The sequence below is a fragment of the Scomber japonicus genome, chromosome 18 (genome assembly GCF_027409825.1).
Source record: "Scomber japonicus isolate fScoJap1 chromosome 18, fScoJap1.pri, whole genome shotgun sequence".
NCBI classification, from domain to species: Eukaryota; Metazoa; Chordata; class Actinopteri; order Scombriformes; family Scombridae; genus Scomber; species Scomber japonicus.
The window spans coordinates 29,957,704-29,972,381 of record NC_070595.1 but is presented as its reverse complement, the minus strand read 5'-3'; the positions used below and the strand labels follow the sequence as shown (position 1 = coordinate 29,972,381).

The 14,678-nt window shown below is 42.4% G+C and overlaps 1 protein-coding gene across 1 annotated transcript; it reads right to left on the bottom strand.

Moving 5' to 3' along the window:
- Positions 1–1,213: 1,213 nt before the first annotated feature.
- On the bottom strand, positions 1,214–14,213 carry casc3 (casc3 exon junction complex subunit). The gene is made up of 11 exons (XM_053337897.1): positions 14,028–14,213; positions 12,511–12,535; positions 12,353–12,408; positions 11,856–12,086; positions 10,552–10,700; positions 7,631–7,804; positions 6,139–7,118; positions 4,703–4,876; positions 4,038–4,136; positions 3,789–3,955; positions 1,214–1,361 (listed from the first exon to the last, which is right to left on the bottom strand). Exons 1-11 carry the CDS (start codon positions 14,211–14,213, stop codon positions 1,215–1,217), a joined length of 2,388 nt encoding a protein of 795 aa, XP_053193872.1. The 3' UTR covers position 1,214.
- Between the last annotated feature and the right edge of the window lie 465 nt (positions 14,214–14,678).

Here is a 14,678-nt window from a genome sequence, read left to right as displayed (position 1 = left end):
AGAGAGGAGAAGGAAGAGGAAGAGCAGGAAGAAAAGGACGAAGAAGAGGAGGAGGAGAAGGAGGGTCAGTGTGAAACAGTTGACCCTCAAAAAAAAGAAAAAAAAAATTGCTACAGGGTCGAGAAAAAAAAGAGACAAAAAAAGAAAAGTCGTATTCCAGCAGCGCTAGTCAACCTGCCGCCTCCTCCAGGCCGCTAATCTGTCCATTTTTTCCTCCGTCCATTTTTTTCTCCATCCATTTTTCCCTCTGTCCATTTTTTTCTCCGTCCATCTTTCCCTCCGTCCACACTCGTCCTTTCCTCCCTCGTTTAACGTTGGGGGACTGCAGCTCCTCACCGACCCTCCCACCCCCCGCTCCTAAAAACACACAAAGAAAGATTTCAAAATAAAAGTAGAACTCTCTCAGAGCTGAGAACCCACCATGATGATTCTGTGTGAACATTTAAAAGATGATCCAATGCTTCAGCAGAAAGAAAGAAAGAAAGGAGGAAAAGAAAGGAGGAAAGAAAGGAGGAAAGAAAAGGAAGAAAGAAAGAAAGAAAGGAAGGAGGAAAGAAAGAAAGAAAGAAAGAAAGGAAGGGAGAAAGAAAGAAAGAAAGAAAGAAAGGAAGGGAGAAAGAAAGAAAGGAGGAAAAGAAAGAAAGAAAGGAGGAAAGAAAGAAAGAAAGGAGGAAAGAAAGAAGGAAAGAAAGAAAGAACGAAGGAAAGAAAGAAAGGAAGAAAGAAAGAGAAAAAGGTAGAAAGAAAGAAAAAAAGGAAAGAAAGAAAGGAAAGAAAGAAAGAACGAACAGAAAGAAAGGAGGAAAGAAAGAAAGAAAGGAGGAAAGAAAGAAGGAAAGAAAGAAAGAAAGAAGGAAAGAAAGAAAGGAAGAAAGAAAGAGAAAAAGGAAGAAAGAAAGAAAAAAAGGAAAGAAAGAAAAGAAAGAAAGAAAGAACGAACAGAAAGAAAGGAGGAAAGAAAGAAAGAAAAGAAGGCGAAAAGAAAGAAAGGAGAACAGAAAGAAAGGAGGAAAGAAAGAAAAAGAAAGGAGGAACGAAAGAAAGGAGAACAGAAAGAAAAGAAAGAAAGAAATAAAGAAAGAAAGAAAGAAAGAAGTGCAGATTAAAGCAGAGGCAGGTGAGAGCTGATGAAGGTTTGTGCTCACCTGTAGTTTTGGGCTGAGAGTGTGGCTGAGACTAGGTGGGTGGGGAAGAGGGGGGGGGGGGGGGGGGGGTCACTCTGATGCGAAGGGAACCTCCGGAGGGGGGGGCTTGACGGTGACGGGCTGGGACGTGCGGCGGGGGGGCGAAGGTTTGGGCTGAGCCTGCTGCTGCATGGTGTCATAGTAGGTCACACCTCCGTACGTCACCTGGGCCTGAGCCTGAAACACGGGAGGGGTTGGAGGTCAGTGAAGCCGTCAGAGATATACAGTAAAGACTGAATCAGCATGTTTAGATACTATGAGCCTGAAACACGGGGGGGGTTGGAGGTCAGTGAAGCCGTCAGAGATATACAGTAAAGACTGAATCAGCATGTTTAGATACTATGAGCCTGAAACACGGGGGGGGTTGGAGGTCAGTGAAGCCGTCAGAGATATACAGTAAAGACTGAATCAGCATGTTTAGATACTATGAGCCTGATTTACTAACTTTAACTCAAATAAAGAAGTAAAGCGTTCTGCAGCTCATCCATCCATCCATCCATCATCTGTCCATCTATCCATCAATCAATCATCTGTCCATCTATCTATCCATCCATCCATCCATCTATCATCCATCTATCCATCCATCCATCAATCATCCGTCCATCTATCTATCTATCTATCATCCATCCATCCATTATCATCCATTATCATCCATCCATCTATCCATCCATCATCATCCATCCACTGTCCATCCATGATCATCCATCCACTATCCATCCACTATCCATCCATTATCATCCATCCATCCATCATCATCCATCCATCCATCTATCTATCAATCCACTGTCCATCCAGTATTATCATCCATCTATCTATCTATCATCTACTATCCATCCATTATCATCTATCCATCCATCCATCCATCCATTATCATCCATCTATCCATGCATCCATCCATCCATTATCATCCATCCATTCATTATCATCCATCCATCCATCATCTATCCATCCATCCATCCATCTATCTATCATCTACTATCCATCCATTATCATCCATCTATCCATCCATCCATTATCATCCATCTATCCATCCATCTATCCATGCATCCATTATCATCCATCTATCCATCCATCCATCCATTATCATCCATCCATCCATTATCATCCATCCATCCATTATCATCCATCCATCATCTATCCATCCATCCATCTATCCGTCCGTCCATCCATCCATCCATCCGTCCATCCATCCATCCATCCACTATCATCCATCCACTATCATCCATCCACTATCCACTATCAATCCATCCGTCCATCCATCCGTCCATCCATCTATCTATCTATCATCCACTATCCATCCATCTATCTATCTATCATCTACTATCCATCCATCCATTATCATCCATCCACTATCCACTATCAATCCATCCGTCCATCCATCCGTCCATCCATCTATCTATCTATCATCCACTATCCATCCATCTATCTATCTATCATCTACTATCCATCCATCCATTATCATCCATCTATCCATCCATCTATCTAATCTATCATCCACTATCCATCCATCCATCATCATCATCCATCCATCTATCCATCCATCAAAGCTGCTCAGGTTTATTGAACATACTTCTTTTACTGGCCGTTGCTGCGGCGACGCTGGCATTTTTGTGTCTCGTTACACCCGTCGTAATGTAAAGACACTTTCCTGCTTTTCTACCTTTGGAGAATTAGCGCCACCTGCTGTTCATCTGCTGACACACACACACCTCTAACAACGACCAGCACCAATCCAAGGAGCCTTTAACTGAAACCGAGAGTTGACTAGACACCCGTCATGTGACCAGAAGCAGTAAATTGTAGCTGCATTTAATGACTTCAGACTTTTTTAAAAACCTTTTCGTACTCAAAGCGGAAAGTGTCACGTGACCGTTTTACTCATATCATATATTATGACAGATATAATAATGTAAAAGCAGGATTTGACTGTTTTATTGGGTCTAATGATTAGTTTTAATTAATAAGTTGATTGGTTGTAAAATAATGATAAATAAACTGCTCAGATGAAATGTAATGCTTTAACTCGTACAGTTCAGATATATTAACACTAAACCTTAAAGAGGCAACGTGCAGCAGCAGATACAGACTCAAGTTAAGGTGGTTGTTCAGTTGTATGTCTTGAATTGGAAGAAGTGAAGCTTGTCGTAGGTCTTTACTTTGATAGAAATGATAAAATAAGTTTAGAAACTAGGAGATTAATGACCAGGGAAAGCAAGAATGCATCTTTATTAAATAAAACCATTTTATAGCTTAATAGGGGAAAGGTATCCTGGTGGAGATACAACTCATAAAATCAAAAAATATATTCAAAGTATTTATGGAGAAGTTTTACTTTAAGTAAAGTAACATCAAATCTCATTGTCCACTGATGCCTGTTTAAGGGTTCACACATTTTGGGACATTTTAGTCAGATTTTCTGGCTCTGGGTGCAAAAAGGATCGATTGAGTTTCAGCATCACTTTGTTTTGAAAGGCTGTGACCGACAGCTCTAAGAATAACAGCGTCACGTCTCTTTGCTGGTCTGCATTTGGATGGAAACTTTGTTAGTGATGAAACAACGGTATCCTGAACAGATCGTTGTGTTTAATATAAATGCTGCAGAACCTGTGGCGTCGGGTACATGGCCGGGTAAGGGAAGGTCATGACTCCCGGCGGAGGGTAGAAAGGCGGCGGCAGCAGCTGCTGTGGTTGCCCTGGCGACAGAGAGACCGGCGGGCCTCCATAGATGGCGGGGTTGGCGATGGGGCCGCCTGATTGGTGGGGATGGAGGCCTGAACGGGAGGAACAGAGATAAACGTCACACGTGAACTTTTATCACATCCTAAAATATGTGAGTGACAGAAGTCCACCGACCGGGGTGAGGGAGGTGCATCTCCGGCTGGACCAGCATGCCCTGCGGCGGGATGGGGGCGGGGCCGTCCCCGTGGCCGTAGATTGGTCCCTGGTACGACACTGAGACAGAGACAGACCAATCAATCAAACTAGCTCATTACTGTTACTGTAATACTGCATACTACATCACTATAATACTGCAGTACTTTTACTGTAATACTGCATACTACATCACTATAATACTGCAGTATTTTTACTGTAATACTGCATACTACATCACTATAATACTGCAGTACTTTTACTGTAATACTGCATACTGCATCACTATAATACTGCAGTACTTTTACTGTAATACTGCAGTAGAGTATTTTATTATAAGTAGTATCTTATATTCCCGTGTTGATACTTTTACTGCAGTCAAAGATGTTCATTTTAAAAAGGACATGAGACAGAAAGGAAGTTGGACACAGTTATTGTTTTTGCATTTTAGTTGATAATGAGACTAATTTAATGTTAATTTCGGCCCTGAACACTCAGATATGTAATGGTGCACCTTTTCTGCCCTCTGCTGGTAAACAGGAGGAAGTGCAACGCTGACTGAGACATTTCTACATAACCCTCAGCTGAGCCTCAGATGAGACCGACACATAGTCTCTCTCTCATATTTGACTGTTTCTGTTTCTTACTGGGCTCGTAGTAGTGTCCCTCCATCACTCCCAGGTGCATGGGCGGTGCCGGCTCAGGAACGGCTCTCTGACGTTGTGACGAGTAGCGTTTGGCCCGGTTGGATCCGACGCCCATCTCCTCCATGCCGGAGAACTGAGGCGGGCCGCCGGGGATGTGCATGGGGCTGGGGAGGCCTGCAGGTGCAAACGTGGTTCATCTTATATTATTATTATTATTATTATTATTATTATTAACCATTAACCAGTACAATGTTGATGATTCTGTTTTTTTGGTTTGGTTTTTATCTGACGCTTTATAAATCAGCTCCATTTCCTCTTAACCTGCTTTTTATCGTCTCTTTATGGTCTGTTGTTCATTACTTTATTATTTTTATGTTTATATTGAGCTCCTGGAATCCTCTATCTATCTATCTATCCATCCATCCATCTATCAACACCCTAAATGTCTTTTACTTTGAAATTTGATGGCTTTTCCTAAAGTCGCCCAAAATGCACAAATATATTAAATGTTATATTTTAGTATAGAACTGTTCTGGGTCACATGATCTCCGTATCTATGTCCATGTGTTTTAGTGAAATGAATAGTTAATAGTTTTAATAAGATAGTAGTTATGAGGATGAAAACTGATGGCTCTAATGGTTCTACAATAAACCCCACACTTCCACAAAGCTCTGCTCATTTTACCTTTACATAGAAAACAACATTTAACCACCAAAAGGACATAAATGACTAAAGAGACTCAAATTGATTTAAAAAATTAGTAAAATCAACCTGCAGTTAGTTTGAGTGACAGCTGCCATGGTAACGTAGAGATGGAGAGACTAAAGAGACTCAAAACTAGCAATAAAATAACATTAGCATCATTATGTCTCTGTTATATTTTCATGTCTGAGGTAAAACATGATGTTGTGTGATAGGAGCTGTTTAGTCTCTCTGCTCTGAAACATGAATCAAGCTTTAATCACATTTATTGATCAGTCAGATTATTGATTATTGATGCTTTCTAAACACATCTGAGCTTCAACGTTTGGTAGAAACACTTTTTATGAGGAGAACAAACTGAGAGGGTTAAATAATCATTTTATTCCTGCAACACTTTTCTGAGGCTGAAATGTTACGATAAACATGTTGCTGTTTTGGGCTGAATATCGCCTACAACTCCCAGGATGCATTTCAGCTACAGACAGACGTGTGTTGCTGTATACTGTATAATCTGCAGACTACTTGATTATTTATTTTGGGTGAATTCAGAAACTTTGGCATCTTGTTTTGTTCTTGAATGTGAAGATAAATGTGATAAATGTGACTGCTGTCGTCTCCACAGCTGCTGAGGCTCATGGGTATTTTGGTATTTTGAAATGGAAACACACAAAAGAGAGAAACAGAGAGCTGAACTGTGTGAAGCAGCCCTGACAGCATGTGTGTGTGTGCTCACCTCTCATCTCAGAGCGGATGTACGAGGTCGGGCTCTGACTCCAGCTCTGCCCGGCCAGACTGAGCCGAGCAACGTCCTGGTCCAGCTCCGCCAGCCCTCCACCTCCACCACCTCCACCACCTCCACCACCTCCACCACCTCCACCACCTCCTCCTCCTCCTCCTGCCTGGCTCGGCCCGTTGCCTCCTCCCGTCCAGCTCTTCCCCCCCGCGCTGCCGGGGGAGGAGGCAGCGTTCCCTCCGGCTGCAGACTCCTCCACGGACGGCTGTTTGCTGCCCAGGTCTGCAGGCCGAGAGCGAGTCCTACGAGCCAGCGAGTACGACTTTCGCTCCACCGGCCGCTCGGCGGGAGGAGAAACTTCCCGATTGGTCGTTGCGGCCGCTGACGACTGCAGGGCGGGGTCAGAGGTGGAGGCGGCCAATCCGGAGGCGGCTCTGTCGGCGCTGCCTCGTTGCTCCTGCTGCTGTCGCCTCGGCAACGCAGACTGATAACCGCTCGAATGCGACGATGAGGACGGCGTCCCGGCCGTTAAGCCGCGCTCCTCGTCCCCGACGCCGCCCTGGCTGACTGTGACGTCCTCGCTGAGCGCAGAGGAACCACCCCTCCCCCCGCTGCCTCGCCCCCCCCTGCTGACCACTCCTCTGTCTCCCACAGGCTCCGGCTGAGCTTTCGAGCCCTGTCGGTCTCTTTGATGCATCTGGGGTGCGTTTGATTCATTATTCCTGTACTGGGGCTGAGGCGGGAGGTGCGTTTGACTGGGGTGGGATGGTCTGCTGCGGGAGGGAGGCGGTCTGGAGTAGTTGCTGCTACGCTGAGCGGAGGAGAGAGGGAGAGAGGAGGGAGAGGAGGAGGAGGAAGGGTGGATGGATGAAGGTGGAGCTCCTCCTCGGTTCGGACCTCCGCTGCTCTGCCAGGAACGAACCGCTCGCTCTCCTCCTCCTTCTCGCCAGCGTTTGTCTCTGCTGGGAGACACGCTCTGTCTGCAGGGACACACATTAAACACTTCATTTAATTCATCATGTCTCATTATTTATTTGTCTCGTATTCTTGGTTCTTGTCACTTATGTTATTCTTATTTATGTTGGCTTAGATTTAAATGTTTTCTACGTCCTTTAGTCGAGGGGAGATCTGGATTTTAAGCAGTCTCAAACATCTGTCAACAGCGTCTCTCAACACTGAATTAAACGATGCTTCGTCCAAAGTTTGATTGACATGTTCGAAGACAGAGAGAGAAAATGCTCGACTCTTTTACAGGTTTGAAAAAATTTAAAAAAAAGCAACAATTCAATCTTTAATTAACATTTAACCTGATAAACTGAACTGCTGACGATGCAAAATTAATTTAAAAAGTCTTATTCTGTTTTATTTATTCTTAGTTATTCAGATAAGTGTGATGTGACATATTTTAGTGTTACAGCTGCTCCTCCCTGCCTTCATATCTGTGTTACTGTCGTATTAAATAACAGATATAAAAGGAGTGAAGGAGGCTCACCGAGGCCGCCGCTGTCTGTACGGTCGATCTCCGCTGCCGCCGCCGTTGCGGATGTCGTAACCGTAGATGGCGATGAGCTCCTCGCGGCTCTTCGGCGCCTGTTCCTCCTCCCTGAACTTGTCGTGCTCCCAGCGACCCTCGTCCTTCCACAGCTTCCTGTTTCGACCTTTAGGCCTGAGAGGAGACGGAAACAATTACTAGTAAGTAGTTTAATAATCTACTTTGACGAGAGCAGCAATGAGTCGAACGCTCGGGCAAAGTCAGCAGTAGGTGTAGTATGTAGTATAGTAGTATGTAGTATAGTAGTAAAGTAGTATGAGTAGTAGTATGTAGTATAGTAGTATGAGTAGTAGTATGTAGTATAGTAGTATGTAGTATAGTAGTATGTAGTATAGTAGTATGAGTAGTAGTATGTAGTATAGTAGTATGAGTAGTAGTATGTAGTATAGTAGTATGTAGTATAGTAGTATGAGTAGTAGTATGTAGTATAGTAGTATGTAGTATAGTAGTATGTAGTATAGTAGTATGAGTAGTAGTATGTAGTATGAGTAGTAGTATGTAGTATAGTAGTATGAGTAGTAGTATGTAGTATAGTAGTATGTAGTATAGTAGTATGAGTAGTATAGTAGTATGTAGTATAGTAGTATGAGTAGTAGTATGAGTAGTAGTATGAGTAGTAGTATGTAGTATAGTAGTATGTAGTATGTAGTATAGTAGTATGTAGTATGTAGTATAGTAGTATGAAGTATAGTAGTATGAGTAGTAGTATAGTAGTATGTAGTATAGTAGTATGAGTAGTAGTATAGTAGTATGTAGTATAGTAGTATGAGTAGTAGTATAGTAGTATGTAGTATAGTAGTAGTATAGTAGTATGTAGTATAGTAGTAGTATGTTGCTGCCATCAGTATTATTGGTTAAACATGTTACTTTAAGGATTTGCATCTCTCAGCTTAAACCAGCTCTCATTTTTACAGGTTTTCGTATTTTCATCTTGAATTTCTTGACACTGCTGCTCTAAATCAATGCATTCCTAATTAGGGGTGTGTCCAAAAAAAAAAAAAAAAAAAAAAAAAAAAAAAAATCGATCCATCAATTAAAATCGATTTTCTATTTAAAAATTCGATATCGATTAAAAATTCTGTGAATGGATTTTTTTTCAGAGAGAATAGATGGAAGCATGACATTTAAAATAATAATTATAATTTGAGAGTTTACAACTTTGTCTTGTATTTGAACTGACATGCTTATCCATAGTCTCTATGGTTACATGATGACATCATCACTATGGTTACATGATGACATCATCACTCAAAATGACATGATTTAAAATGCCACTGGTCTTAAGGGTAAATACACATAGGAAGGAAAGGAGGGAAGGAAAGGAGGGAGGAAGGAAGGGAAGAAAGGAAAGAAGGAAGGGAGAAGGAAGGAAAGGAGGGAGGAAGAATGAAGGAAAGGAGGGAGGAAAGGAAAGAAGGAAGGGAGAAGGAAGGAAAGGAAAGAAGGAAGGGAGAAGGAAGGAAAGGAGAGAGGAAGGAAGGAAGGAGAGGAGAGGAGGGAGGAAGAAGAAGGAAGGAAAGGATGGAGGAAGGAAGGAAGGAAGGAAAGGAAAGAAGGAAGGAAAGAAGGAAGGGAGGGAAGGAAACATAATTCAAAATGACATGATTTAAAATGCCTCTGGTCTTAAGGGTAAATCCATTACGTGTTAAAAATATTGTCTGACTTATAAAACAGAAACTCTGGGAACATAAAATTGAATCAATATTGAATCGAATCGAAACCCTGTGAATCGGAATTGAATCGATTCAGGAAATCATTGACCACACCCCGCCCTAATCCTAAAAAGTAGTAAATTAACTTGAGTGACGCCCTCGACATACAATCTAAAGGCCAGCAGCTTTACGAGCTCTCACACTGAATCAGATCAACAGAAACACATTATTATTATCATCATTTAGTGTAAGTGGTTGAATTTAAAATGAAATGGATGAAAGTAGCTGAAACTGATTTTAAACTTCTTTTAGAGGATGTTGGATGGAGCATCTTCGGGAACTCTTTCTTGTACTGATTCACTTATTGTAATTTATTGTAATGTTGTCCAGGACAGATGTCTCCATGTCTCACCTGTATTAATAAAAAAGGTCAAATACATTTTTAAAGTATCAGTAATACCCAAAGACTGTATATAAGAAACAGACGTAACATCCGTGACGTCACCCATTGGTTTGTGGACTGCTGCTCGGAAGCCAATAGTTTCTAATCTAGGCAGCGGCCATCTTTAAAATTTCAGGTGCATGCTGGGAAAAATAAAAACACGGATTCTACTTATATGGGCATGAGGCGGAGCCATGGACGGAAGTATGGGCGGGACTAACGGCGGAGCGGGGAGGCTGCGATTGGTTGCGAGGGCTGGATCTCAAGGACATTGGTCAATCACCCTGTCAATCAGGACGTAGCCACGCCCTAATGCATACCCTGCTTTATCGTCACATATAAAATCAGGGAGGCCAAAATGTCCCAAATGAACATCATACTGCATTGAAGAAGGCTTTAAACTAGCGATTGAGACCATAAACACATTTTGAAAACGTTTACTGAGGTTAGAAATCAAGTGAGAAGTTGGTGAATTCTCCATTGACTTGTATAGAGACGGTCGCCCCCTGGTGGCCTTTTGATAGAATGCAGTTCTACGTTACTTCTCCATTGACTTGTATAGAGACGGTCGCCCCCTGGTGGCCTTTTGATAGAATGCAGCCCTAAGTTACTTCCGCATTGGCTTCTTTTCAGAGGATAGGTACTCCCCGCCTGGTAATACCAGGACGACTTCTTTTTTTTTTAACCTGCTGAACTTTGACCCTAAATTCTGTGTTACATCCTGAACCGTTACACCTCTAAATGTTGGTCCTGAGCGGGTTTGGTACCTCTCCTCCTCCTGAGTGTGTCCTCTGACGTCGTGCTCGAAGAACAGACCCTTCCTGGGAATGTAAGCCGGGTTCTTTCGGTCCTCATCGTCGTCCAGCTTCTGGCCGGGTTTTCCTCCCGCCTTCGTCTCGGGATCGTCCGTCGACTCCTGCGGGTTTGTATTTTCATCAGTTGGAGGTAAAACAAAAACGTCTCACTGACTGACTGACACAACCCTTTACTTCCTGTTCATATTCTCTCCTCTCAGTTTGTTCTCCTCTTAAAAAGTGTTTCTACCAAACGTTGAAGCTCAGATGTGTTTAGAAAGCATCAATAATCAATAATCTGACTGATCAATAAATGTGATTAAAGCTTGATTCATGTTTCAGAGCAGAGAGACTAAACATCTCCTATCACACAACATCATGTTTTACCTCAGACATGAAAATACAACAGAGACATAATGATGCTAATGTTATTTTATTGCTAGTTTTGAGTCTCCTTAGTCTCTCCATCTCTACGTTACCATGGCAACCAGATGGCAGCTGTCACTCAAACTGACTGGAGGTTGATTTTACTCATTTTTGAATCTGTTTTTGGTAGTTTTTAGGTTTCTTTAGTTAATTGAAGTCTCTATTAATCATGTTTTCATCTCTTTTTGGTGGTTAAATGTTATTTTCTATGTAAAGGTAAAATGAGCAGAGGAAGGAAGGAGGGAAGGAGGGAAGGGAAGGAGGGAAGGAAGCTTTGTGGAAGTGTGGGGTTTATTGTAGAACCATTAGAGCCATCAGTCTTCATCCTCATAACTACTATCTTATTAAAACTATTAACTATTCATTTCACTAAAACACATGGACATAGATACGGAGATCATGTGACCCAGAACAGCCTCAATGACTAACATTAGTAGCTTCTATACTAAAATATAACATTTAATATATTTGTGCATTTTGAGCCACTTTAGGAAAAGTCATCAAATTTCAAAGTAAAAGACATTTAGGGTGATAGTTAGTCACTTTATTGATCAGTCTTCACTAATAGATCATAAAAATGTCAAAATGGGTCAAATTTGACCCGAGCAGTATGTGATGTTAAAGGAAAGGAATCTGACTCGTTCTCATTGTGTTTCATGTTCAGTCATTTTCTGGCCACTGAAGTTTTTACATAAACTGAAACTAAAGAAAACAGCTCATATTTTGGGGACTATTTGCTTCGGCGTATTAATCCATATTTTATGCTCTAATCAGCAATTATGTTAACAGATGCTAAAATATAAAGATTTAGTGCACACTGTGATGAAAAGGTGAGGTTCAGCGTGTCTCACCTGTCCGTCTCCGCTCTGTCTCTCTCCAGCTAGGTTTCCTTTCTCCTCCACTTTGCTCTCCTCTTTGCTCTCTACTTCTTCCTTTTCCTCTGCGTCCTCCTCTCCTTCCTCCTGCCCCTCTTCCTCCCCCTGTGTTTGGACCTCGGCAGCAGAGGGAACGGGCTCTTTGGCTGCTGCTGGAGCCTCTTCCTCACTCAGCGCTGCCGCCTCCTCCTCCTCCTCCTCCACTCCCTGACGGAGCAGAAAAGCTGTCAGTGAAATTTCCCCTTCAGCAGACCAAGCTGCAGCTAACGATTATTTTCATTTACTGATTTATCTGCCAGTTATTTTATAGATTAAATGATTAATCAGTCCATAACATGTCAGAAAACAAAGAGAACTTCCTTAAATGTCTCAAAGAAATATTCACATAAATATGATTTAAAAACATGAACAGATTCAGATCAAACTAGTTGGAGACAAAAGGGACTGACTGTTGCAGGTCCAGCTGTGTTTACCTCTGAGTGGGAGCCATTTTCTTCTGGATCTGCGCTGTCGTAGTCTGAGAGGACGGCTGGACAAACAAAGATCATCAGAGAGTCAGAATTAAAAGCTCAACAGCGGTTTTCATTAACAGACGTTGAATAGTACGATGCAGAATGTTTTCATGTCTTACCTTCACCGACTCCATCTTCACTTTCCTGCAAGACAAACGGAAACAGGAAGTCAGCGTTACGACCGCAGGACTGAGAGAGTATCTCAGCGAACTGATGCTGAACAACACGAAGGCTGCAATTAACCATCATTCATTTCATCAGCAATACACCGACTGTTTATTTTCTGGATAAGATCACGGAACAAGATGCGATATCCCCGCCGAAATATAGCAGAGAAGACATCGGGGGGGGGGGGGGGGTTTGGCTCGGAGCATCGGGCTCAGCTTCTTTTAAAAGCGCTGCTACCGTTGTATGGTGTTGACGTGTGCCTAGCTGACATGATACGAACAAATGATTGATTATACTTCTATACATGCGGTTATGATTCTGTGTGGGGATGGGGAGCGGGAGGAGTCGGGGAGCGGGAGGAGTCGGGGTGCGGGAGGAGTCGGGGAGCGCTTTTCCACTTTACAGTTCCAGCTCTACTCGGCTCGTCTCCATCAGTGATAGTTCCTGGTACCTGCTGCTTCTTTAGTATCTGCTTTGCTGAGGTTCCAAGCGAGCCGAGACGATACTAAATGTGACGTCATCAGACTGCCAGCCTCTGATTGGTCAGAGAGTCGCAGGAAGAGTCATGAGCCGTCTCACACAAGAATCAAAGCCGGCATTTTTAAACACCAACAACAGCGTTACAGAGATTGGTTTCTCTTCTCTTGCTTTGTGTGAGCCAGAAAGACACATACAGCAGCAAGTAAACCATCACCTCCATGTCCTCCATTGGTTATGTGTTTGTGTCGTGGTTTTTTCTAAACACATACTTTCAATCTGTGTTTAATATCGAAATTACACTAACTATTTATGGAAGTTAAACTATGTTCAGATGACTCATTCAGCTCTCATAATGTAATGTGAGAGTCACCAGATAAACCGAAACACCGGCTGCAAACTACTCAGTGAGTAGCTGCTACTGGTGGTGTTACGGTTTAACTGGTGTTACAGTTTAACTGGTGACTCTCAAATTACATTACGTTACGAGAGGTGAATGAGTCATCTGAAAACAATTTAACTTAACAATTAAACAGATGAATGTGTATTTTTTCAAATGATTAAACTAAAATCAAAGGGTTTCTTTGGGAGAGAGTCACCAGTTAATCCGTAACACCAGTTAACACGGTCACCAGTTAACAGTCACCAGTTAACACAGTCCACCAGTTTACACAGTCACCAGTTAAACCGTAACACCAGTTAACACGGTCACCAGTTTAACCGTAACACCAGTTAACACGGTCACCAGTTAAACCGTAACACCAGTTTAACCGTAACATCAGTGAACACGGTCATCAGTTAAACCGTAACACCAGTTAACGCGGTCACCAGTTTAACCGTGACACCAGTTAACACGGGGACCAGTTAAACGGTTACCAGTTAAACGGTCACCAGTTAAACCGTAACACCAGTTAACACGGGGACCAGATAAACCGTAACACCGGCAGCTCGGCGGGCTAACCCGTTAGCTCTCTGGCAGTTCGCTACTCACACACTCGGACTCCACGTCCTTCTTCGGCTCAACTCGGCCCGTTAGAGCCTCCACCGGGGCCGGCTCTCTCCCCCGGTTCTTGGTCGCCGGGGAACCCGACCTCCCGCTGTCCGAGCCCGAACCGGACTCGTCGTCGTCCTCGCTGTCCTGGGACACGCGCCTCCTCCTTCGCCGCCGGTCCGCCATCTTACGACTGATTGGAAAACGGAAGGAGGCAAAGCATTATGGGTAAACGAGTTCTTCATCACTGCCGCTATATGGAGGACAAAACATGACTTAAAAATACATATGATATAAATAAATACATTATGTGTGTTTATACATATATTTATGTATGTATAAATACATGGAGCCGTTATTTATTTATTTATTAATAGTTTTTTGTTTGGTTTTGTTTTGCACCAAAAGATTGCATCCAATTTCGTTGTAGGCAACTTATACAATGATAATGAAGATTCTATTTTATTCTATTTTATTCACGTATAAATAAATAAATAAATGAATGTGTACAAGTATGTATAAATATGTAGTTAAATATAAAGTATGTAGGGTTGAGTAGTTACTCTGTTTAAAAGGTAATAAGTAATGTAACTATTCCAATGACTTCATCAAAGTAATGTAACTTATTACATTTGATGATTTTCTAACCAA

What these genes read in the sequence shown, in the direction of transcription:
- casc3 (XM_053337897.1), bottom strand. Translation starts at nt 14,213, where the DNA reads ATGGCGGACCGGCGGCGAAGGAGGAGGCGCGTGTCCCAGGACAGCGAG. An exon ending in AGGACGTGGAGTCCGAGTGT is followed by an intron (nt 12,536 to 14,027) that starts GTGAGTAGCGAA and finishes TTTGTCTTGCAG; the next exon opens with GAAAGTGAAGATGGAGTCGG. An exon ending in AAAATGGCTCCCACTCAGAG is followed by an intron (nt 12,087 to 12,352) that starts GTAAACACAGCT and finishes CTGCTCCGTCAG; the next exon opens with GGAGTGGAGGAGGAGGAGGA.